Genomic DNA, 23,405 nt, shown 5'->3' with positions numbered 1-23,405 from the left:
CTCTGATTTTGGGTGCGCAACAGTGAGTTTGTCCAGTAACTCTAGTTGGAATCTTCACCCCAAAATGGCGGCCGCGCTACCGAAGCGCCACCTAGTGGCTGTTACCAAAAAAAGCATCAGAGTTTCGCCTCTTGTTCTTCTATACTCTTTGGTAAAGGTACTCTGGGAAGACAATGTTATATCAGTACATCGTAATATTCTATTTATTTTTGTTTTACTCACTCACTCGATGACTCGGTCGGTGTCAGAGACAATTTAATTAATTAATTACATTTTTTATAAAAGGACTTTGGTTAGTTGACGGCTGCTATGACAAACGCTCGATAATCCGAGCTGTTGATTGGCCCAAAACGCTCGATAATCCGAGCTGCTGATTGGCCCAAAACGCTCGATAAACGCTCCATAATCCGAGCTGCTGATTGGCCCAAAACGCTCGATAAACGCTCGACAATCCGAGCTGCTGATTGGCCCAAAACGCTCGATAAACGCTCGACAATCCGAGCTGCTGATTGGCCCAAAACGCTCGATAAACGCTCGATAACCCGAGCTGCTGATTGGCCCAAAGCTGAAAACGCTCGATAAACGCTCGATTATCCGAGCTGCTGATTGGCCCAAAGCTGAAAACGCTCGATAAACGCTCGATTATCGGAGCTGCTGATTGGCCCAAAGCTGAAAACGCTCGATAAACGCTCGATTATCCGAGCTGCTGATTGGCCCAAAGCTGAAAACGCTCGATAAACGCTCGATTATCGGAGCTGCTGATTGGCCCAAAGCTGAAAACGCTCGATAAACGCTCGATTATCCGAGCTGCTGATTGGCCCAAAGCTGAAAACGCTCGATTATCCGAGCTGCTGATTGGCCCAAAGCTGAAAACGCTCGATAAACACTCGATTATCCGAGCTGCTGATTGGCCCAAAGCTGAAAACGCTCGATTATCCGAGCTGCTGATTGGCCCAAAGCTGAAAACGCTCGATAAACGCTCGATTATCCGAGCTGCTGATTGGCCCAAAGCTGAAAACGCTCGATAAACGCTCGATTATCCGAGCTGCTGATTGGCCCAAAGCTGAAAACGCTCGATAAACGCTCGATTATCCGAGCTGCTGATTGGCCCAAAGCTGAAAACGCTCGATTATCGGAGCTGCTGATTGGCCCAAAGCTGAAAACGCTCGATAAACGCTTGATTATCCGAGCTGCTGATTGGCCCAAAGCTGAAAACGCTCGATTATCCGAGCTGCTGATTGGCCCAAAGCTGAAAACGCTCGATAAACGCTCGAATATCCGAGCTGCTGATTGGCCCAAAGCTGAAAACGCTCGATAAACGCTCGATTATCCGAGCTGCTGATTGGCCCAAAGCTGAAAACGCTCGATAAACGCTTGATTATCCGAGCTGCTGATTGGCCCAAAGCTGAAAACGCTCGATAAACGCTTGATTATCCGAGCTGCTGATTGGCCCAAAGCTGAAAACGCTCGACAAACGCTCGATTACACTAACCGCTGTGTGGCCGTTCTTCTCTGTTCTTCAACATAAATTGTGAATATATGTGGATCCAAGAAGATATTTTTCCTCCTTTTTTTTTCTTCCTGTGTTAAATCCTACACTCTAAAGAATAATTCATACATTTACATCTATTTGGTACTTTCTGCAGTTATGCATACACTAAAATCAAAGCACTACGGCCATGCAAGGACGACTTTACGTGTGAGTACGACGTGTGAGTACATACACACAACTGGTAGTGTCCTGGAGTGCAAATCGGAATCACAAGGGCATCTTTCAGGTGAGCATCATCCAGACATGAATTAGAAAGTTTTAGTGAACACTTCATAACAGCATGCATAACAGGGAATATAACAACACGTACTTACAGTTTAAACAACCGTGATGTTTTGTTCTCTTTTAAAATGTTTGATTTTAAAACTCTGATATCATGTTTTATGTGTATAAATTATGTGTGGGCCCAAACTCTCTGACAGTGTGATCTGGGTTATGGGATGTAATTTTTATTAAAACCATTTTCATAAAAACATCTGTATTAAAGAGAAAAATATTGATAAACACGTAGGTCTATTTAAAATATAATTAAATAAGTACTTTGGGTGTCTTGTTCATTATATTTATTTTCATATGAAAGCAACAGAACTTAAATTACATCCAGTTTATTAGCAACACCGTGAATCCCGCGATATCCGCCTTTGATCTCGCAGGTGTCTGATGACTCGAGAGATCTGTCCGTCTTGCCTGTACTTTTTTCACTCCTCTCCTCACTGCAGCCGCCTACTCTCACATACATTTCAGGCGAGGCGAGGCAAGGCGCAGTAGCACATAGCACATGGCTACTTAACATTGATGCCTCAGAAAGCACATGGCTACTTAATATGCAAGTCCAAACACCCTGCCAAATTCGCCCCCAGATAATGCCAAATTCAGCAATTTGTCTAATTTAAGTAGTACACGCATCCCACAACCCCACAGATGAGCCCATTTGGGGTTTAAGGAGCATTCACCTGGAGTTCAGGGTTACTGTGTGCTCTCCCTGTGGCTCTGGGGATGCACACTTGCACAGAAGGCCCACAGAGAAGATCCATCAGTTTCCGCGAGCCAAGAACCTGATGGATCTTCTCTGTGGGCCCCCTGTGCCCCCCAGAGCCACAGGAGAGCACACAATACCCTGAATTCCAGGGTAATGCTCCCCAAACCCCAATGGGGTCATCTGTGGGGTTGTGGAATGCTTGTACAGCTTAAATGAGACAAATTGCTGAATTTGGCATAATCTGGGGGCGGAGTTGGCAGGGTGATTGAGCCTTGCATATTAAGTAGCCATGTGTTTCCTGAGGCATGCATGCCTTTCAAGCAAGAACCTGATGGATCTTCTCTGTGGGCCCCCTGTGCCCCCCCAGAGCCACAGGAGAGCACACAATACCCTGAATTCCAGGGTAATGCTCCCCAAACCCCAATGGGGTCATCTGTGGGGTTGTGGAATGCTTGTACAGCTTAAATGAGACAAATTGCTGAATTTGGCATAATCTGGGGGCGGAGTTGGCAGGGTGATTGAGCCTTGCATATTAAGTAGCCATGTGTTTCCAGTGGCAGCAGCAGGTGAGCCAGCTCCAACGGCAGTCCGGTATCTTGCATCGCAGCCACTGGACGTACCTCCAAAGACAGTGACCACATTAATGAACATACCCACATGTCCAAAAGGCCTATATAACTTGTCAGTGCAAAGAATCAGAATAGTACAAAGGCATGGCAATGTTGTACAGGTGTGAATGGGATACACAAAGTTTTTTCAAACTTTACGTAAATAAAATAATAATTTAAGTACTCTATTTTTGATATTGTGTATATTTACTTCAATTTTATAAATATATTGCTTTAAAAAATAAATGTTACATGAAATGCTGATATGATATCTGATATTATATTTTTGTATTATATTAAAATAGTATATGTTTTTATTTCATTAGGAAATAAAAAAATGTTTTATTTAAAATACTCAATATGATGCCTGTCTCTTGTTTTACAGTAGGTATTGCACAAATGTCTAACAAAACAGAAACATACACAGACATGAGAAAATAACTATTTATTTATGAACAGATATTAACTAAAACATATTTATACAAAGTGAACTATTTATTATGAATGATTATCAATGTATTATTATTTATTTTACAAAACATACTTATGCATTATTGTTTAGCACCCTCTCCTTTCTTAATTTCCTCCATCCACTGCCCCACAGTCTTCCCAGAGGCCTTTGCACAAAAATGGACACCCCTGAACTGGCTGTGGCCAAACTCTTTAGTTTTTGGGTGGCCACATTTTTGGCAAAGGTACTGTTCCGGGTTTTGCCTTTTTCTTCGCGTCAACCCTTGTGCTGCAGCTACTGCAGCTGCCTCTGCTTGCTTTTTTCGCCGCCAAGCTGTCGTCTTAGGCAACTTTTGGTCAGGTGTTGGTACAGCAGCACGTGCATGTGTGTGTTCTGGTGGGGGTGCAGGAGGTGCTGCAGTATAGGTGAATGGATGAGGATGATGATGATGAGGAGGAGGATGATGATGATGATGATGAGGAGGATGATGATGATGAGGAGGAGGAGGAGGAAGAGGAGGAGGAAGAGGAGGAAGAGGAGGAGGAGGAGGAGGAGGAGGGTGGCCTCGAACATGCTGTCTTGCCAGTCCAGATGCATCCTCGTTGATGGTGAACTTAAAGGATGAGTGCACATGCTGGACTGGTTTTGTAAGTTTTGACAGCATGGGTGGTAATTGTTCCGAGGCTACCAAGGGAGCATAAAACGGCTGGATGTTTTGCTGCAAGATCTCCTTCTCCTGCCTCTTCTTTCTGGCATTATGCCTGTGTACAGAAAAGACGACAATTAGCATATGTAGGTAGAGATGGGTGGAATATGCAAATAGACAAAAATTAACTATTTATTCCTGAACCTACCACTGGGAGAGTGTGAGCTGGTTTAGCTCAAAGAGCTTCAATTTCGTCCGGGCCATGATTCCAGGGCTGTCCAGGACTACATCCCTGATCAATCTATAGGCCCGGAGTATGGCAGCCCACCGGTTCACCCTGACTCTGGCTATAGTCTGACCAGCTGGGTAAATGCGACAGAGAGCCAGGCAGATGGCCTCAACCAGGCGACTCGCATTGGGCCACTGAGCTGGCCCACTGCCTTCACCAAGGAAGCATCTGGGAAGTGAGGAAGGGAGAAATCAGTATTAATCTGATTATTTGAAGAATATGGGACAAACAACTGAATAACACTGTAATGTTGTGAGATACAACTAATAGTGTATATAGTTAATCAACTAATAATCTAGCTCTCTCCAAGAAATAGACAGCTCCAACTACAATAAAAAAATTATCTTGACTTTATTTTTTATCTAATTAACTTAAAGTGCAAAGAAAAGAATAATCTGCAAGAAAACTATTCCATGAAATACTGTCTTGAAACATACGAATGTTATGTTGTTAATTTGGAAACGTACCGCTTCAGACTTTCGATGCCTGGGGTCACACTGGTTGCAGAGTGGCTGACCTTGAACCTGCCCTTCAGGACTCTGTCACGGTGGCGGGGCGGGTAGATGAGAGGGCCCTTGTCATGCTCTGATAGGTTGTCCCAAAGAGCGACAATCTCATCTACCTTGTAATGTGTGACAAAGGCCTGATGGCGCAGGTCAACCAGACTGTTGGCCAGTGTGACAACATGCTGATATCCCGGTCTGCCATCTGGTCCCACACTCTCCACCTGTGCATCAAAAGAAATTATTACACATCTATATTATCACAGTCATATCATTCTCCAATGTCAAAGTAACATAATATTGCATGTCCATAAGGTCATTTATTTGGTATATGTAGCAGTGAAATATGCAAAATAATCTATATTCATTATTAAAAAAAGAACACCCTAAATGAAATGATCAAAATGATCACCCCATAAAACCTCATAATGGGTATTTATTTACCTGGCTCTGAGTGGCTGTCTCGGGCAAGGAAGACTCTGATGGACCTCTCTCAGATGATGAAAGACCAGGAGGTTGTGGGGCCGCCATCTGTTGGTGAATGGCCTGCAGGGGTTTGCAGGTGAGCTCCATAAATTCAAAAGGAACATCGAAGCTCAAATCTTCAAACCCCTCATCCCCCTCCAGATCGCCCTCCCGGTCTTCATCCTGAAGCCCATCTGGGATGTCAGGATCAGCAGAGTCTTCCTCGAGAGCTCTATTGGACTTGGAATACAAGTATTCCACACCAATGAGCTCTCCTATAGAAAAACAGAGTGTGTAATACAGATGTTTTAACAAAACATGGGTGAAATACAGCTGCTACCCATAAGTAGCATGTGCATGACCACCATACCTGTGTATTCGCCTGGGCTGGTATAGTCCTGAACCATCCTGAAGCCCAGAAGCTGTTCACTCAGGACGTTCAGGTACTGCTGCATCTGGCCGCCATAACAGATGCTTTCCCTGCTGCCACCTTCAACCGCAGCAACGCCACGCGCTTCGTTCCACTGCACCAGCCCTTCGAGCAGGTACACTTGAAAGTGCAAGGCACTTGCACTTGTACCTAAAAACAAAGGCAGAATTGATCACTAAGAAAAAAACACTGAGTGTGCACACAAAAACAATGCACATTATTTTTGTGTAATGCAAACCTGGCACGAAACGATTCAGGTGCAGGTGGAACGACTCCAGGGACGTTGTGCCACGTGCACAGCGGTACAAAGGCAGAATGACCCCTCCCTTGGTCACCTCTCCTACCTTCCTGTACAGCTGTACACCTGGTGGGTCCTGGATGCACTTGATGTGGCGCTGCTGGGTAAGCCAGATCTCCTGCATCCTCTCCTGGTCCAAAACCTTGATCCCCATGGTGTCTGTTGCCTCCAAGAAGTCCTCAAGCAGCTTCTCTATGAGCTGCTCAGTCTCACGGGCCCCACGAGTGCGGCGGCGGCAATGTCTCGCTAGCTCTTTGGCGGTGGGCTCGCAGCCTGTCGCCCGCTTGGCCTCCTTCAGCCTCTCCACATCTGAAGCATCCCACTCAAAGATGCATGCAGAGAGGCTTTTCATGAAGACACTGTACAGCGGGTGGCTGTCTGTGGTTACACCTACGGCAAATCGCCGCATGAAGTGCCACACATCCAGCCTGACAAGCAGCTGGTCCCACTCTTGGAACATAGCGGCTGCCTTGCCTTTGCCCGTGGAAGAGCAACAGTCCCGGTCCACATACAGGACCTCTGGAGGAGCTTCCCCGGCTCTGCGGTAGCGCTCCACCAGTCCGGAGCACATTGGAAGCAGACCGTCACCCTCAGCCTCCGTAAGGACACAAATGAGGACCTGCCCAAATTCATTCCCCACGTCCGTGACCCATGCTGCTGTTCCAGCCGCCTCACCAGCGAGCTTTTTAGTGACCTGAAATAGGATTTTAAAGAAGCGTTGATATGGAAATATTGCATAGCCTGTGTCTGTGTGGCTTATCTCTACTAATATTGAAGTTGTGAGTTTGTGTCCTCTTACCTTTTTTGTAGAGTCCAACTTAAGGATGGAGCCATAGATGGAGGTCACCCTGGCCTTTAGTTCCGGGAGACGCGTCAGTACATCCTTAGCATAAACTGACAGCAGCCATCCCGGACAAGGCACAGGCACCATCTGTGGCATCCGGGCAGCGAGACGGCTGGGGTCTGTGACGTGGGTCATGAACTTACCAAGCACAGAGAGGTATTCGGCTGACTGGGCAACCCAATGCTCTCTGTGCCTGATGCACAGTTGACTGTACAGGGCAGTGGCACTGTTCCCCAGTGTGCGTCCCCTCATCATCCTGACGACATTCTTATCACAGGACAGCCTGCAAGATTAAGAAATAGAGAACACAGCATAATATAGCTATTGAGCATGTAAAACCATTTTCTCATGTTCAAACTAAAAAAAAAAAAAAAAAAAAATGTCTGCCAACCTGTAGGTCAAAACTGCAGGAAACTTGTCACGGTGGACAGGATCAAGTTGGTCCAAGATATCCCGTGACCAGGCTGCCAGCTTCTTTTTGCAGGACCGGCATTCAAGGTACTCAGTACCCATCAAATACCAGCCACTTACATCCAAAACCCGCCTGACGGTCTTGTACATCCCGCAAGCTGTCAGCTGGATGCCAAGACGACGACAGGAGGGCTTTGAGCACAGCAGCCTGTATGCCCACATGCGGTAGGGGACCCACAGGAACAGCCTGGTGTGAAAGAACACGTCAGGCGATGAAGGAGGCTGAGAGTACAGGGGACGGGGACCAGGAGGAAACCACCAGAGACGCAGGTTTTTAGTCAGCGCCAACCTCCCAGATGAGTCTCTGGTGAAGAGAGCCTTGCTCACCCACAAGTGCTGCTCTCTTTGTAGACTCTGCCTCCAGCCTTCAGGCAGCAGCAGCTGTGCAAGAGAGAGTGATAGAAAGAGACATGATGTGAGACTTTTTCTTCTAAAGCTAATTTTGAATAACCTTTTGAGCATTTGACTTACTTCTTCTGTGGGCAATGGTGCAGCGGCTCTCGGTGAAAGGGGCAGCTAGGGGTATCTGTTGATCGGACCCTCGAGTGATATCTGCTGCAAGGAACAGGAGAAACAGTAAATGAGACACACAGAAAAAGAAAATTATAATCTATTATAGTGATACACATTTCCTTGTTAGTTACTAATATGTAAGATTAATCCAGTTAATTGCAAATTCTAACAAAGTTTAAGCTCACGAAAGGAACCGGGAACCGGCCAAGGACACTTTAACGACAAAATAAATAAACAATACAGAATGAAAGTAAAGCGGCAGCCCCTCACAAAAGACTGCAGCATAAAGTAAAACAACATAAATGTCCCAGGCCTGGTTCTCTCTCGTCTTGCACTGTCGTCATTCCTCCTTTTATCCGTCATTCCTCCTTTTATCCTTCCGCATCTCCTCTGTGGGACTCGAGACCAGGTGTGGTGTGGCACACATTAATTTATTAGTACTTACGTCACAGGCCTCGCTCAGTTCCCACAGCTCTGGACGCTGCCCTGCTTGCCACACTTATATATGATTAATACAGTTAAATACAAATGTATGTATATAACATTAATAAAATCACTATTACAACTACTACTAGATGTTAGTACTAAGATTAGTGAGTGCTTGCAGCTGTAGGTAAAATATGTGACAATAACAAGAGGATGTCAAACAAAAGTGTGTGCGGCAAAAAAATTATGCTCAAAGCTTAGAGAATGTTAGGAGAGAATGTTAGGAGAACAAAGGTGATGCAGTGGTGAAAAAGCCACACAGTGTAAAAAGACCCCATTATTTGTAAAATATGCAAAGAAAACCACATAAGCCCGGACGACGAGAAGGTGTAGTACACCTCCTACCTTACTGTTTCCAAAACCATTCATCTGAAGGCTGATAATACATAATAACAAAACAGGTCATTTAACATACAAATGAACAGTATTCTGTAAATTAAACCTCAAATTTAAACCCACAAAAAAAATAAATTAATGCCCACCTAGAACATCTACATGAGCAGCTGCAGCAAGTATAACATCATCCGGCAGTTCAACAGCTGAGCTGGAAGCTGAGCTGGAGGCGACCACTGTTAATATCAGGATGAAGGGTGTTAATAATAACAAGTCAACTCACCTTTGTTCTACACAATATAGATTGTTTCAGTAATTAAAACTAATTAATTAAAATTAATTAGTGTTTTAACACTAATTAACAGGGAAATAACAGAATCAATGATGCAAACTTTATCAGATATGATAATTTGAAGCAGCTCTAAAAAGACATTAGTGTCATTATTAAGCTCAAGTCAATTATCAATTACAAGACGAAATCCCAAAACAAACAAATGATGATAAGTGAGATTCATGCCTGGAGGCGCCGCTGATGCCATCCTCTCAGCATCTCTTCTCCTGATGTAGGCCTGCAGAGCATCCATCTTGGTCCCCGGTCTGGCTTCCTGCTTCAAAACCCACTTGGTGAAGCTGAAAAGGAGACACACACACACACACACACACAATTAAATCAAGCCCCAACACAACAAATTCTTAACTGCCTGAATCCTCTGTTAGACATGTAAACCATACCCTTTTCTGTCCCGATCTACTGCCTCATAAAGCTCCTTGAAGGATTGTCTGGCAAATTTGCCGAAACCTACTCCCATCAGGTCTTCCTGGGCTGGTGTGCCAGTGCCCTCTCGAACCCGCCGCTCGCTGATGGCAGCCATCATGTCAGGGAACAGACCAGCGTAGCGAAGCAATGCATCCTTGTTCCCCATTATGGCAGACTGGGTGGTGTCTCCTCCCTCACGCTCCCGTTGATGGACGGCCAGCACCATGGATGCATATCCAATGTCATTGGATAGCAACCATTTTAAGGTTTTACCCCGGTACTGGCCGAACTGCAGGGCGCTCTCGCTCAGCACGAGCTGGTGACTGGATGTGTCACCTCCTTGTGCTGACACACGAGCAATGGCCTCCTCCTTCACCCTTATGGCAGGCCATGAGCGTCCCGGAGTGGGAGTTCTCCGGTAAATAGCAGCGAGGGCCGCTGCCTCAGAAGAGGGCTTAAGGGTGAGCTCACCAGTGGGCTCTCTCCTAAAATCAGGATTGAAATCCATTTTCTACAAGAAACACACACAAACACAAATGACAATTAAAATCGAAACCGTTACATTTTCTTTATATTGTAATTGTGTAATCATTATGATCAAAACCTGTAATAATTGCTTTAGAAGGCTCATTGCTTTTGTCTAAATGAATACATGATGTTTGCTAACTGCATGATTTGTATTATTTTTGTATTTATTTGTATTGTATTTTTGTACATTTTTGACATGGACATTATTATGACAGTCACCTCTGATAACAGATAATATCTTGTATATATATATCAATATAATATCTTGTAATCTAGAAACTTGCGTTTTCTGTAAAGCTGCTTTGAAACGATGTGTATAGCACTATACAAATAAATGTGAATCAAATACTTTAAATTAATGCAAATAATAATAAAATAATAAGATGCACATTGACATAGTTTTACTAAAGTAACTATGTATTAAAATAACACAGTAAAACATCAGTAAAGTAACCACAAACTTACCATTGCTTTAATACAGTAATTAAAATGTATGGCATTATGCTAGCATATTTTTTTTTCTTCAAAATATTAATTAGAGGCACATAAAATCTTACAAAACCACACAGAATTGCGGAAAATTAACCATGGTTTTTAACACAATAACTATAGATCAAAAAAATAAATAAACACAACAAAGCCATTGCTTTCATATTAATATTCAAGATAATTTATCAACCACATTTGGATTAAATGTAAATACGAAAAATAAAAATGCAAACGGGTGTTAGCCCTTAGCCTTACCTCTTACTTTATGCACGTTTGAAGCAAACAAAACAAATTAAACAAGCTAATAATTAAAAAATCAGTTCATCCGTATTAAAAAGCGTTTAAAATGTTCAAAGCACTGCGTAGTACTGTTGAGCAATACCTCCCCCACTCCGTCAAACGCGCTCGGTAGCGGTCCCGCCCACAAGCCAATCAGGATGCAGGCTAAGTGGAATTTTCGAGAAGGACCAATGACAAACCTCACGTTATGACCATATAGGGATACACTCTAAGTGGAACTTCGCTGCGACCAATGGCGAGCAAGTGGACGGGCCAATCATAACGCCTGGAACGTGGAATTAGTGGAACTATGTGAAACCGAAGATCCGTTTCGCCATAGAGCCAGGGATTCGGTTCCACGTTCCACTTTCCCAGCGTTCTGATTGGCCCGTCCACCTGCTTGTCATTGGTCGCAGCGAAGTTCAACCCTTTGGTTAGAGTGCATCCACTGATCTATAGAATGAATAATGTCATTCTATGTAGATCAGTGAGTGCATCCCTATATGGTCATTATGTGAGGTTTGTCATTGGTCCTTCTCGAAAGTTCCACTAAGCCTGCATCCTGATTGGCCTGTGGGCGGGGCCGCTACCGAGTGCGTTTGACGAAGTGGGGGAGGTATTGCTCAACAGTAGGGCCTACTACGCAGTGCTTTGAACATTATAACCAGATTTTATTACGGATCAACTGATTTTTTAATAATTTGTTTGTTTGTGTGTGCTTCAAACGTGAATAACGCAAGAGGTAAGGGCGAACACATGTATGCATTTTTATTTTTCGTATTTACATTTAATCCAAATGTCATGGTTGAAATATGATCATGAACTTTAATGAAGCCATGGCTTTATTGATTTGTTTTCTAGAGTAAGGGCGGGAAAATGTGTGCCAACCGGGAATGAACAATTCACAAAATAGGTTATTTATACGATTTACTGAGCTGCGCCGCCCCGCAGCGCCGGCGCGTCCCTGCTCTCACGAGTCATGAATGGGTGATGGGAAGTTCGGATCATTTTACTGACTCTCTTGAGTCATGTCGTTTATTTAAGTGGCTTTAAATGTTATACTTTTAACAGGCAAATTCCCCGATCACATCCACCTACGCAATGTTGATCATATTCTGAATTAAGAAATCATAATGCAGTAAAAAAATTATTTACAGGGAACATAAATAATTACTTTACCTTCCGAGTCTTACGTTCATATGGGTGATCCGTTCATTGCGTCACGTGACATACGAAATGAACAGATCGTTCATTAATCCCCTGTCAGGGACTAATGCAGCAGGATGTCGAAACGAAATGAATTATTTGGTTGCGAATATCAAAAGAGACGACTTATAAAGGAGAAAGCACACCAACAACAGAGGGGTTCATTGTTGAAATATATTGATCCAACAAGTATTTGCAAGGATGACACGCCTTCAAGTCCACCACTGAACCACGAGACCGCTACCGCTAGCACAGCTAACGTTATCGAAATTTCTACAGCAGATGCTAACATATCAGCCTGCTATCTACCGTCAAGTCCACCATCACCATCACCAGGTCAGGAGGAGATTGCTTACTCAGCCAGTGACATTGCTTCCCGTTACAGTGGCTTCAGGAGAACGCAGTTTCTCAAAGTTGAAACTAATAAAAAACTACCTTCGCAGTAAGTTACAATGAAACAAGACGGACTTAATGGACTGGCAACAATCTCCATAGAACATGAACTGGCTCAGAGAATCGAAATAGAGGATGCAGTTAAGAGCTTTGCTGCGATGAAGGCCCGAAGGCCTGAAGCGAGCTTTATTTGCTCTTTAGTCGTTATTTAAGATGCTGAACCTTGCTGATGTATAATGGGCTATATAATAATATAATATAATGGGCTCGCGGACATTTCATTTGTGTGTGTTTTACGCACATAAGAAAATGGTGTAAAGAGATTTGGAAGCAACAGTAATTTAACGAGGTGAAATGTGATTATTTGGAAAAGTCCTGTCATGACTGCTTAAAGAAAAATGCCAGCAGGCATTTGCCTCCTGCATAAACTTTAATAGGTATTATTGACATTTTGGGCACGCGCGCGTTGCGCACTATATTTGCGTTATAGGCCTATGGCCTATTGGTCTCTGTGTGTCGTTGCTGGTTTTCCGTTATATGTATATGGCATATATTGGTCTCTGTTATGGCATATATTGGTCTTTGTGTGTTGTTGCTGGTTTTGCGTTATATGGCATATATTGGTCTTTGTGTGTTGTTGCTGGTTTTGCGTTATATGGCATATATTGGTCTTTGTGTGTTGTTGCTGGTTTTGCGTTATATGGCATGTTGGTCTTTGTGTGTTGTTGCAATTACGTTGCAAATCCTGCACACATAACATACACATGAGATTCGTGGTGATCGATTTTTTTATTTTTTTTTATGTTTTATGAAGTCTCAGAAATCTCAAACTGTATTTGTCCTTTTCACTCAATACGCTAACAATTGCAGAAAATAGTCATGAATGTTTAAACTGACGTTTGGAGAAATACAACGATTGACATGATATCCAGTCATATTTAGCCTAACGTTACATCTATAACGTTGAAGTACTTCAGTTTAGTTCAGCCGTACACAACCTTTCAGTCTCCACTCTAGCATAATATAGTTTTGAACATCGACTTGTATAATGTTTCTTGACAGTTTGATCTGTCAGATGATGCTCGAAAGGAGAAAGTTGTCCTGAATGCTGCGAAAAGCGTTTGTCCTGCAATTCCTCTCAATTACGAAGCAAGAAATTCATTTAGCCTATGTGAAGACATTTTTTGAAAAGTTTTGTTTGTGGTGAGTGAAAATTAAAATACACTTTAGGCTATAATTATTGTTTTCGCTCTGTGTTTTCAGGTACTAGAAAAATAATTCACCAAGAAAAACGACGCACATTTGTCAACCAAGACAGCTAAAACAACGCATGGTAAGTGAATTTCAACTACTTTTCACATTAGCGTTTAGTCTATATAAACATATTTGATAAATTCGTGTCGACATCTGCTAGTTTGAGTAGACTAAAAGGGAGCGAAGATTCAGAATGATCATTACGTGGCCAATACTGTCAGATTAAGAGACGGTTGATTAAAATCGCCTGAGGAAACATTAGAATGTTATGAAATCATTACAAATACTAAAAATATTGTTTTTGCTCGGAAACTAAATGTTTGTGTCGTGTTAAAGATGTAAACTCAGTAAGCTCCAGCGAGCCGCTCTGGCGCCAGACTGCAGTGCGGTGCTGCGCTCTAGCGTGGAGGCTGCGTACTGCACGCTTAAACACTGGATTTTTCACCTGAGACAGTGTACAGTATGAATATTTACAGTTAATTCATAATTAATAACTAATAATTAATAAAAATGAGGAACGCTTCACGAATTTGCGTGTCATCCTTGCGCTCTCTGCCCAGCAATGTTCTCTGGATGCCGGCCAATCAGCAGCTCGGGATTATCAAGCGTTTGTCAAGCGTTTTCGGTTTTGGGCCAATCAGCAGCTCGGATTATCAAGCCTTTGTCAAGCGTTTTCGGTTTTGGGCCAATCAGAAGCTCGGATTATCAAGCGTTTGTCAAGCGTTTTGGGCCAATCAGCGGTTAGTATAATCAAGCGTTTGTCATAGCAACCATCAACAATCCGGACCTGACACGACACCGACCGAGTCACCAAGTGAGTGAGTAAAACAAAAATAAATAGAATATTACGAATGTTCTGACATAGCATTGTCTTCCCAGAGTACTTTTACCATGTACTGACATGGAATTCGTCGATGTATTATTACGTCTTGCCGTCAATCGCTGGTTTTGATATTTAAAAATACGTTAACGTTTGTTAATTAACGTCAACGTCAGGCGTCCGTTACACATTTAAACCATATTTACACTTTGAATTTCGACTCCAAACTGTAGTAACTACATCTACATGGTCTAATGAAGATAACCAGGTAGTCTGATCAAAGATTAAATACATTTTGAGAGATCGCTAACATGTAATGCAATGCATTGGAAATTAATGGGACAACATGTGGCGATCTCTGAAAACAAAATTAAATTATGAAAAGACTATACATTTAGTATCGTTAGACCCTTAAGATTATAATATCACCACGTGAAATCAAAATATAAAGTTTAGGTGTGTCTTTTAAATGCATTAAGAATAAGCCTGTTTGTTTAATGGCTGCCAATGCACCCTGGGGTCATTATTTACCTGTTGTGTCACGTTATATTAATTTGTTAACGTTAATATTTCAATAGCGAATGTGTAGTTCTAGTATATCATTAATCTTATGTGTGATAGTCCTGTTAATATGGCAATTAACATATAGCTGCTAGTTTAACCTGTAATGCTCGTTTAATGCTGTGCCATTTGTCGTTGAAGATATGTCTTTAGCAAATTTAAAACTGACGGCCTCGCAGCAGCTTGTCCTGCGGGCCTCTGATGAGGCGGTGGCCTTCATCGCCGCCAAGGGGCCACGCGGGACCGCCGCTGCTGCGAGGGCCAAGAAGCCAGAGGAGGTGGAGAAGGAGGCCCAAGCCCACGTCGTCTCCAAGGGTGGTGACCCTGGTAACCCCATGCTGGTGCTGGGCTGCCACAGCATCCAGTTTGGCAAGTACCAGGGTCAAACTTTCCGTTGGCTCCTGGAGAACGACGTGGGCTACACCACGCAGTTGGTTGCCAGCCACCAGCGGGAGCGGGAGAAAAGTGCCTCCGACAGCCCCCTTATGGCCAACAAGGACGCACTCGCCCGGTACTCGTGCGCCCACCCTGCTTTTGCTGAGCAGCTGCGGTACCACCGGGCGCACGAGGAGGCCCGGGCTCGCGCCACTCAGCCCGGGTGTGAGGGCGAGGCGCTTGTTGGCTTTGGGGACTACAAGGAGGCCACCCTGAAGGACCTGTACGAATCCAAGGAGAAGAAGCACCAGACGTAAGTCTTGTTGTGGTGAAGGGCAGTGTACTGTCGACAGGGTGCTGTAACTTGTTGATATGCGTGTTAATCTTTGATCATTGTCTTGCAGCTTTGTCAAGTGGCTACGGCGGAAGACACCGCAGCCTGGGACCTCGATGGACGCCGCCAGGAAGTACATCCTGGGCCGAGACAAGGAGCGGTCGGCAGAGGTGGCTGCTACCCCCCCACCTCCCAGCAGCAGCAGCACCACCACCAGCAGTGGCCCCAGCAAGGCCGCTGCTTCCACCGCGCTGCCGCCACGCAAGCCGATCGCTCCCATGTTCTCGGCCCTACTGGGAAGGCGTCCAATGGCCCCAGGTGAGCTGCAGGCCAAGGTCAGGAAGCTGATGACCACACCAGCACGGCCTGCAGTTCCAGGTAGATCTCTTTCTTTCTCTTTAACACAACAGTGGTTCAGTGTACAGGATTAACTAACCATTGCCCTCCCACCCCACAGCGGTGTCTACATCCGTCAGAGACCAGCGCCCCTCGGTTCCGCCGCCGCCCCCCCCCACAGAGGTGACGGACGAGGAACTGGTCCAGATGGCCACTGACTTAGAAACGGGTAACTGGCACCACACTGGACACGTCACACTGTAACATTTGCCCTCAATATATATTCTTCTGGCGGTATTTTTGTATTAACTGTAATGGTCTCATTTACTGGTCTCTACAGCTGATGCTTGAAGACCAAAGGTAGGTTTGGCAGGTAATGTAGCCGTCTTTGTCGGTGGTAGATGTGTAGAACGTAGTGGCAATGTAGATTTGCTTAACCACCTTCACATGTCTACTTCCCTTGGCCCTGCTGCATCTCTTGACATTCACCTTGTAGCACTAGACCATCTGCCCTATCACTGGCATGCTGCACGTCATCTAATCACTGGCATGCTGCACGTCATCTAATCACAGGCATTCTGCACGTCATCTAATCACTGGCATTCTGCACGTCATCTAATCACTGGCATGCTGCACGTCATCTAATCACAGGCATTCTGCACGTCATCTAATCACTGGCATTCTGCACGTCATCTAATCACTGGCATGCTGCACGTCATCTAATCACAGGCATTCTGCACGTCATCTAATCACTGGCATTCTGCACGTCATCTAATCACTGGCATGCTGCATGTCATCAACACTCAGACTCACTTAGGCTTGCCTGCCTGTGTGTTGCCCCATGACTATCATTGTGCTGATGCCATTTTGTTGTGTGTGAATGTGTCTGAAGCTCGCGTACAGGTCCTTCAGACTCTCCCGCTCCCGCTGGTGGTGAGGCCTCCATCTCCACCTCCTCCGGCATTGTCCTCCATCCCCCCCCCACCGCCACCACCTCGAGTTGCGGCTGCTCCACCTACGCTCGCGGTTCCGGCTCCGGCGTTGACCAGGGAGGAGTCCCGTCGCGTCTCCGTGGAGGAGACGCCATCTGGGGAGGCCACCCTGGCACCAGCGCCGGCGAAGAGGAAGAGGAAGGAGAGGAAAGTGGAGCAGCCCGCAACACCCACTCCTGCTTCGGCTGAGGTACAAACACACGCACGCACGCACGCACACGCACGCACACACACACACACACACACACACACACACACACACACACACACACACACACCGTGCCCGTACTCATGGACGGCACAACTCAGTGAAGTTGACTGTCAAACTGCATGTAGCACCTCCTCTCAGCCTCCTTACAGTGTGTTTGTTTGTGTTTTTTTTCTTCCTCACAGTCCCGGTTGCCTGAGAGCTGGCGGACAGCTCTCACCGTGGAAGAGCAGGAGTGGATCGGCCGGGAGCTGTTTAGGAAAGACAGCGAGGGGAGGAGCAAACTCACCACAGACCTCAAGCTGTGGTGGGACCCCCCTCAGCCCCGGCCGAGTTACACTCAGCCACCCGCCTCGCCAGCTGCCTTCTTCGCGTGTCGGCTGTTCCTCTGGACCCCCCTGCGTCTGTGGGGCGTCCGGCCGACATGCTGTAATAGGGCCCTCACCAAGTGTGGGCTCTACAGGACCATCCGGAGGGTCCTGGACATCGACGGCTGGTACTTGATGGCCACCGAGTACCTGGAGTGCCGTCGGTGTAAGAGGAAGGTAGCTGCCTGGTCGCAGGAGGTCGTGAGTCAGCTGGGAGAGGGGCATCGCGCCCTCTTCCCGGCAATCCTCACCTACAAGTAAGTAGCTGTCTGAAAACTGTCACGCAGCCCCTCGGTCTGTCTGTGTGTGGCTCTTCTGTAACACACGATGTGCTCCTCTCTGTAGGCTTGCCTGCGACCGGCGGGTCATCATCCAGCTGCGTGAGCGTACTCGGGGGAACAGCGCCACGCAGCTGTACAAAAAACTCTGTGAGGCACACACAGAGGCCTGGATGCGGCGGTCCATACACTACCTCAGCGTCATGGAGCCCTTCACGTCGCGGGGTGTCGTGCGCATGTGCACCCCACCACCAAAACCGCCACCCGTGCCCCAGTACGCGTGGCTGTTAATGGTGTACTGCCACGACATCCTCTCCCGCCTGGAGGACGTGAAGGCCCGGGTCACCTCCGTCTTCGGAACGGTCCTGAAGATGGATTCGACCAAGAAGGTAAATGTGGTGCTATAGCGCAAACGGAGTATCATGCTCTGGCTATGTGTGTGCAGCCTTACTGAGATGCTTTTTTCTTTCAAACAGGTGACCCGGAAGCTCTCCGGTGCTGCCGCCCAGACCGCAGCGTGGGCAACGAACGTCGGCAACGAGCACGGACAGGTGCTCATGTCCGTGCTCACGGACGCCGAGGGTGCCGGCCTGTTGCCCATGGCTGCGGGGTTAATGCGGCGGTATCGGGACGCTGGGGTGGAGCCGCCTCAGCTCCTCTACGTTGACCGGGACTGTTGTTCGTCCCACGGGGGATCCAAGACAGCTGACATGTTCAGGAAGTGGGACAAGCTGGTGGTCCGGCTGGACATCTGGCACCTGATGCGGCGGTTCGCGTCAGGTGTGTTGTGGCATAAACAATAATTAAACAAACAGCATCACAGTAAGAGACGTCATGGTTCCATAACTTGATATAACATGCATTTTTCCACAACAGGTGTCACCACCGAGAGCCACCAGCTGTATAAACCCTTCCTGCAGCAGCTGTCTTCGTGCATCTTCCTGTGGGACCCAGAGGACACAGCCCGGTTGCTCAACGCCAAGAAGAGGATGCTTGAGGCGCAGGGGATGACCTTCTCGTCCGACGCCGGAGTGTGGAGGCACGTCAGCCGCAAGAATATGGCTCTCCATTGCCGTCGCCGCACGCGTGGAGCGGCGGAGACGGAGCGGCTGATCGGTGACCTCCTGGAAACCTTCGGCGGTGCCAACGGACGAGACACCATGGGGATTTCCCTGCTGGACCAAGACCGCATCCAGAAGATCTGGACGGAGCAGCGGCGCCACCTCCATTGCATCCAGGACCCGCCGGGCGTGGAGCTGTACACTGAGACCGGCAGGGTGACCCAGGGGGGGATCAGCCTGCCGGTGTACCGTTGTGCACGAGGCTCCACGTCCCTGGAGTCGTTCCACCTGCATCTCAACCGCTTCATTCCAGGTAGAGCACATGTTTGACTGTCATGTCAATCTTTCACTGTCATCGACTCGTTGTTATTCACATTGTGTGCACTGAATAAACTGCTAAAAACATCTGCGTTCCTCCTCAGGAGAAAGTGCCAATCCCTGGCACTTCCAGGCATTTCTCCTGGAGGGGTTGACGCGGTGGAACGCGGACAGGGCGGCGTCCGTGGCACAGGAGGGACGGCAGCTGCTCCGCTCCTACAATGGCCCCCTGCAGCACTCCCTTGACCAGCTCAGCCAAAGGGTGCTTGGCACGAGTGTGGTCAAGGATTACACCAAGCCCAGGGAGTACACCGGTAAGAACACTCGAGCCACCGCGCTTACACATGTCCACACTGAATGATATTTGTACCTGACTGACTGTTGTTGTTGTACTTCAGGGGAACTCATCGGCATCGAGTACCTGTACTCCCAGACGGGCAGAGTGCTGCAGGACGTCAGCTTGGACCCTGACATTCCGGACGCGGGGGGGGACGTTCCCCAACTCGTTGAGGATGACGAGCTCGCCGACGGCCAGCAGGAGGTGGAGGACCTCACCCTCCACGTGCCTGGCGAGTTCCCCTCTCCTCAGACGGACCCGCGGTCAGGGCGACCGGCTGACGCACCCGCGCCCGAGCCATCCAGTCCGACCGGTGCCCCCGAACCCGCACCCCACTCCCCCGGCCGGTCCTCTCCAGAGCCTCAGCAGGCTGCTGAGGTAAGCACGCCACCTCTTTGTGGTCTGCGACTGCAGTGCGCTCGCTCTGTTCCATCCAACTGACTTATTGTTTTCCATCTCTTCTTGTGTGTCTGCAGGACTACAGAGGACCAGATGACCAGCCGGGGTACCTGGCCGTGGTCCAGTTGGCCACGGCCTTGGTGGGGTTGCGTCACGAACCGGCCTTGTCCGAGGGGAGGGTAGATGAGCTCATCAGGCTCTACGAGGCCCTGTCACCGTACGACAGGGCCCGAGTAGTTTACCCTCCCCGCTACAGGGACAGGCCAGCTCAGGGGCGCTTCATGGCAGCAAAGCCAAGCCGCACCAGTATACCTGGTGTGGAAAGCTTGAGGCGGTAAGGCTACACTTCCATCATACATTTCCCTGATGTACACACAAGCTGCTCTATGTAATGTTGCCCATTATCATGCTCATATCTGTCATTGTTTTTTGTCCATTGTCCGCAGCTGCCTGGTCGGAGAGACCTCTGGACCTGCCAGCAGTCCCAGCGCAAGCCGGCTGGTAGAGGCAGTATGCACCCAGCTCTGCCGCTTCATCCCCTCGGGCAGCCGTGCGCGCGGTGCCCGGAGGTCGCGGTGGGACAGCATACTGCTTCGGTACCAGCACATCCGGGACCTTGTGCTGGGCCACCAGAGGCTGATGGCTCGGGCGCCCATACAGCTCTTTGAGCTGAACGCCAGGACCCTCTCGCTGTGGTATGTTTGATGCTTTGGCCAGTGTTATGGTAATGACATGCTTGAATGGCATGCTCTCAAAATTGTACATGTAACTAAAATACTACGTTGAAATCCGTTCTCAGGTTCACCAGGACGCAGCGGGAGAAGGAGAGGACTGTGCTAGCTTCAGGCGTTGCAGCAGAGGGACGACCACCAGCGGCAGCGGGTTCGGCAGTGGCAGCGCCGGGCCCAGCAGCAGTGGATCGTTCTCCGGCAGCAGCAGCAGCAACAGGCCAGGCGACGACAGCAGCGCCAAGGACGGCGGGACCTCTGGCAGCAGCACCGGCTGTGGCAGCACCGGTGCCTGTTCTGCCAGCGCCAGTGCGCCCACTGGCGCCTTTACCGCCTGCCCCCTCAGCTGTTGTCCTGGCTGTACCACCGGCTGCTGCAGCTGCAACAGGACCTTTTCCGGCAACACAGCCTCTCTTTCTGGACCTCTCACTGCCCCAGCAGAGTGTGAGGGTGCTCCCCATCCCAACGCTCCCTCGGACAACACCAGCCCCACACGTCCTCCCTCTGCCGCTGGCTGACGCACATCACGCCGGCCCTCGGCTGCCTGCACCTCCTGCTCCCCCTCCTCAGCCTCGCACTGCATACAAAACTGAATGGCTGAGGAGGAAGAGGGCTGAGCAGAGGGCAGCGGCAGGAGCAGTCGTCGCTGCCCGGGCCGGCGTGCCACAAGAACAAAAGTGCAGGAGATGCGGCCAGCCAAAGCGGAGGGAGACCGGACACACCCGCTACGGCAATGTGCATTTTTGCTCTGCCGCCGCGGCGGGTAAGAGTGTGGAGGACTGGCTGAGGGAGGTGAAGGACCAGGGTCGAGCCCCGGACTGATTTTGCATTCTCGCTGGGGCAGGTGTATATAGTTGTTTCAGTGTTTGTTTGTTTTTTAAAGACATTGACTTTCCCCTCCACAAGGACCGGGACCTTGCCGCGGTGTGGAGGCTTCCTACAAACACCGGTCCACACCTGCCACAACTTTTCTACAGCAAAAAAAAACATTGTGTATCCCATTCACACCTGTACAACATTGCCATGCCTTTGTACTATTCTGATTCTTTGCACTGACAAGTTATATAGGCCTATACTGTGTGTCTGCTGCCTATCATATGGCTTAAGAAAAAGAAAAGAAAACATTGTCTGTCCCATTCACACCTGTATAACACATTGTCATGCATTTGTGCTGTTCTGATTTTATGCACTGACAAGTTATATAGGCCTTTTGGACATGTGGGTATGTTCAATAATGTGGTCACTGTCTTTGGAGTTACGTCCAGTTGCCACTGGCTCTGTTGCCGCCGCGTTGGTACTTCACACTGTATGCTGCTGCAATATTTATCCATGCATGTCTGTAATGAGCCCATATACTATGCATCTGTCTACTGTGATTGATGTGGTTTAAAATAAGAGGAATGAAGCCTTGTGCCACTGTTCTGCATCAATACCACTGTTCTGCATCTCACCCCAGAACATTTATGCCATGTGTCTGCTCTGATGCTCTATTTCTATTTTTATTATTATTACTATCATCATCATCATCATCATCATCATCATCATGTTTTATTGTATTGTAGTTTGAAATAAATAATCTATTTCACACTGTAGTCTACTGCTGCTGTGTTTGGTGTTTTCTGCATCTATACATCATCATCAACAACAACAACAACAAAAACTGATTTTTAATTGATTTTTTTTTTACTGAAGAAAAAGGTGAAACGAATAATACACGGCATGTAACTTTTATTTATACATTGAAATAAAATTGACATAATATAAATGTAATATAATGTTTAACAACAAATTTATATATATATATATATATATATGCAGAAAAAGGTGAAACAATACAAAATACAATATATCTATGCAGAAAATGGTGAAACAATATGAATACAATATATTATTTAACATACATTTTAATATCTAGGCAGAAAAAGGTGAAACAATAGAAATACAATATAATGTTTAACACAACAGATTTTAATATCTATGCAGAAAAAGGTGTTACTTTTATGTATACACATGAAATAGGCATAATATGAATATAATAGTGTGTAATATAATGTTTAATATTTGTGCTTCGGTCGGGATTCGATCCTACGTTTTGATGGTGTCTCGTTTGTACCGCGTTTGTGCGACTGGGCATGCGCGAAGGCACTAATGCGCATGCGCGAAAACAGAGAAGAACGATGGCGGAGCTCCAGAGGCATTGCCGATCGTTCTTCTCTGTTTTTTAGCACATGCCCAGTCGTACAAAAGCGATACAAATGAGCCGCCCTCAAGTCGCAGGATCGAATCCCGGCCGAAGCACAAATATTAAAATCAATATTACGTTAATGTTATGCCTATTTCAAATGTATACATAAAAGTAACATGCCGTGTATTATTTGTTTCACCTTTTTCTGCATAAATATTAAAATCTGTTATGTTAAACATTATATTGTATTTATGTTATGCCTGTGTCATTATGTCAAGAAGTAACATGCCGTGTATTATTTTGTTTCACCTTTCCCTGCATAAATATTAAA

The 23,405-nt window shown here is 46.8% G+C and overlaps 2 protein-coding genes across 2 annotated transcripts; both read left to right on the top strand.

Moving 5' to 3' along the window:
* Window positions 1-15,119: 15,119 nt before the first annotated feature.
* On the top strand, window positions 15,120-16,638 carry LOC130082474 (uncharacterized). Its single transcript, XM_056247326.1, has 4 exons — window positions 15,120-15,843; window positions 15,935-16,242; window positions 16,322-16,429; window positions 16,541-16,638. Exons 1-4 carry the CDS (start codon window positions 15,299-15,301, stop codon window positions 16,549-16,551), a joined length of 972 nt encoding a protein of 323 aa, XP_056103301.1. The 5' UTR covers window positions 15,120-15,298; the 3' UTR covers window positions 16,552-16,638.
* Window positions 16,639-16,983: 345 nt separating this feature from the next.
* Window positions 16,984-21,711, top strand: LOC130082424 (uncharacterized). The gene is made up of 10 exons (XM_056247277.1): window positions 16,984-17,382; window positions 17,586-18,025; window positions 18,114-18,435; window positions 18,523-18,826; window positions 18,923-19,420; window positions 19,530-19,739; window positions 19,824-20,140; window positions 20,239-20,495; window positions 20,608-20,856; window positions 20,961-21,711. The coding sequence occupies exons 1-10, from the start codon at window positions 16,984-16,986 to the stop codon at window positions 21,709-21,711; spliced, it is 3,747 nt and encodes a 1,248-aa protein (XP_056103252.1).
* The last annotated feature ends 1,694 nt before the right edge of the window (window positions 21,712-23,405 follow it).

The sequence above is a fragment of the Rhinichthys klamathensis genome, unplaced genomic scaffold (assembly GCF_029890125.1).
Source record: "Rhinichthys klamathensis goyatoka isolate OS25496 unplaced genomic scaffold, OSU_Roscu_1.1 h1tg000046l_1, whole genome shotgun sequence".
NCBI lineage: Eukaryota > Metazoa > Chordata > Actinopteri > Cypriniformes > Leuciscidae > Rhinichthys > Rhinichthys klamathensis.
Note: the sequence above shows the minus strand (reverse complement) of the source record. Positions and strands in the feature narration are given on the sequence as shown.

Bases quoted from the DNA above. Each gene is read 5' to 3' on its own strand.
- LOC130082474 (XM_056247326.1), top strand. From the start codon at position 15,299: ATGTCTTTAGCAAATTTAAAACTGACGGCCTCGCAGCAGCTTGTCCTG. The intron at 15,844-15,934 runs GTAAGTCTTGTT...ATTGTCTTGCAG, and splicing joins AAGGAGAAGAAGCACCAGAC to CTTTGTCAAGTGGCTACGGC. The intron at 16,243-16,321 runs GTAGATCTCTTT...CCCACCCCACAG, and splicing joins AGCACGGCCTGCAGTTCCAG to CGGTGTCTACATCCGTCAGA.
- LOC130082424 (XM_056247277.1), top strand. From the start codon at position 16,984: ATGCTGCATGTCATCAACACTCAGACTCACTTAGGCTTGCCTGCCTGT. The intron at 18,827-18,922 runs GTGTGTTGTGGC...TTTCCACAACAG, and splicing joins GATGCGGCGGTTCGCGTCAG to GTGTCACCACCGAGAGCCAC. The intron at 20,496-20,607 runs GTAAGGCTACAC...CATTGTCCGCAG, and splicing joins GGTGTGGAAAGCTTGAGGCG to CTGCCTGGTCGGAGAGACCT.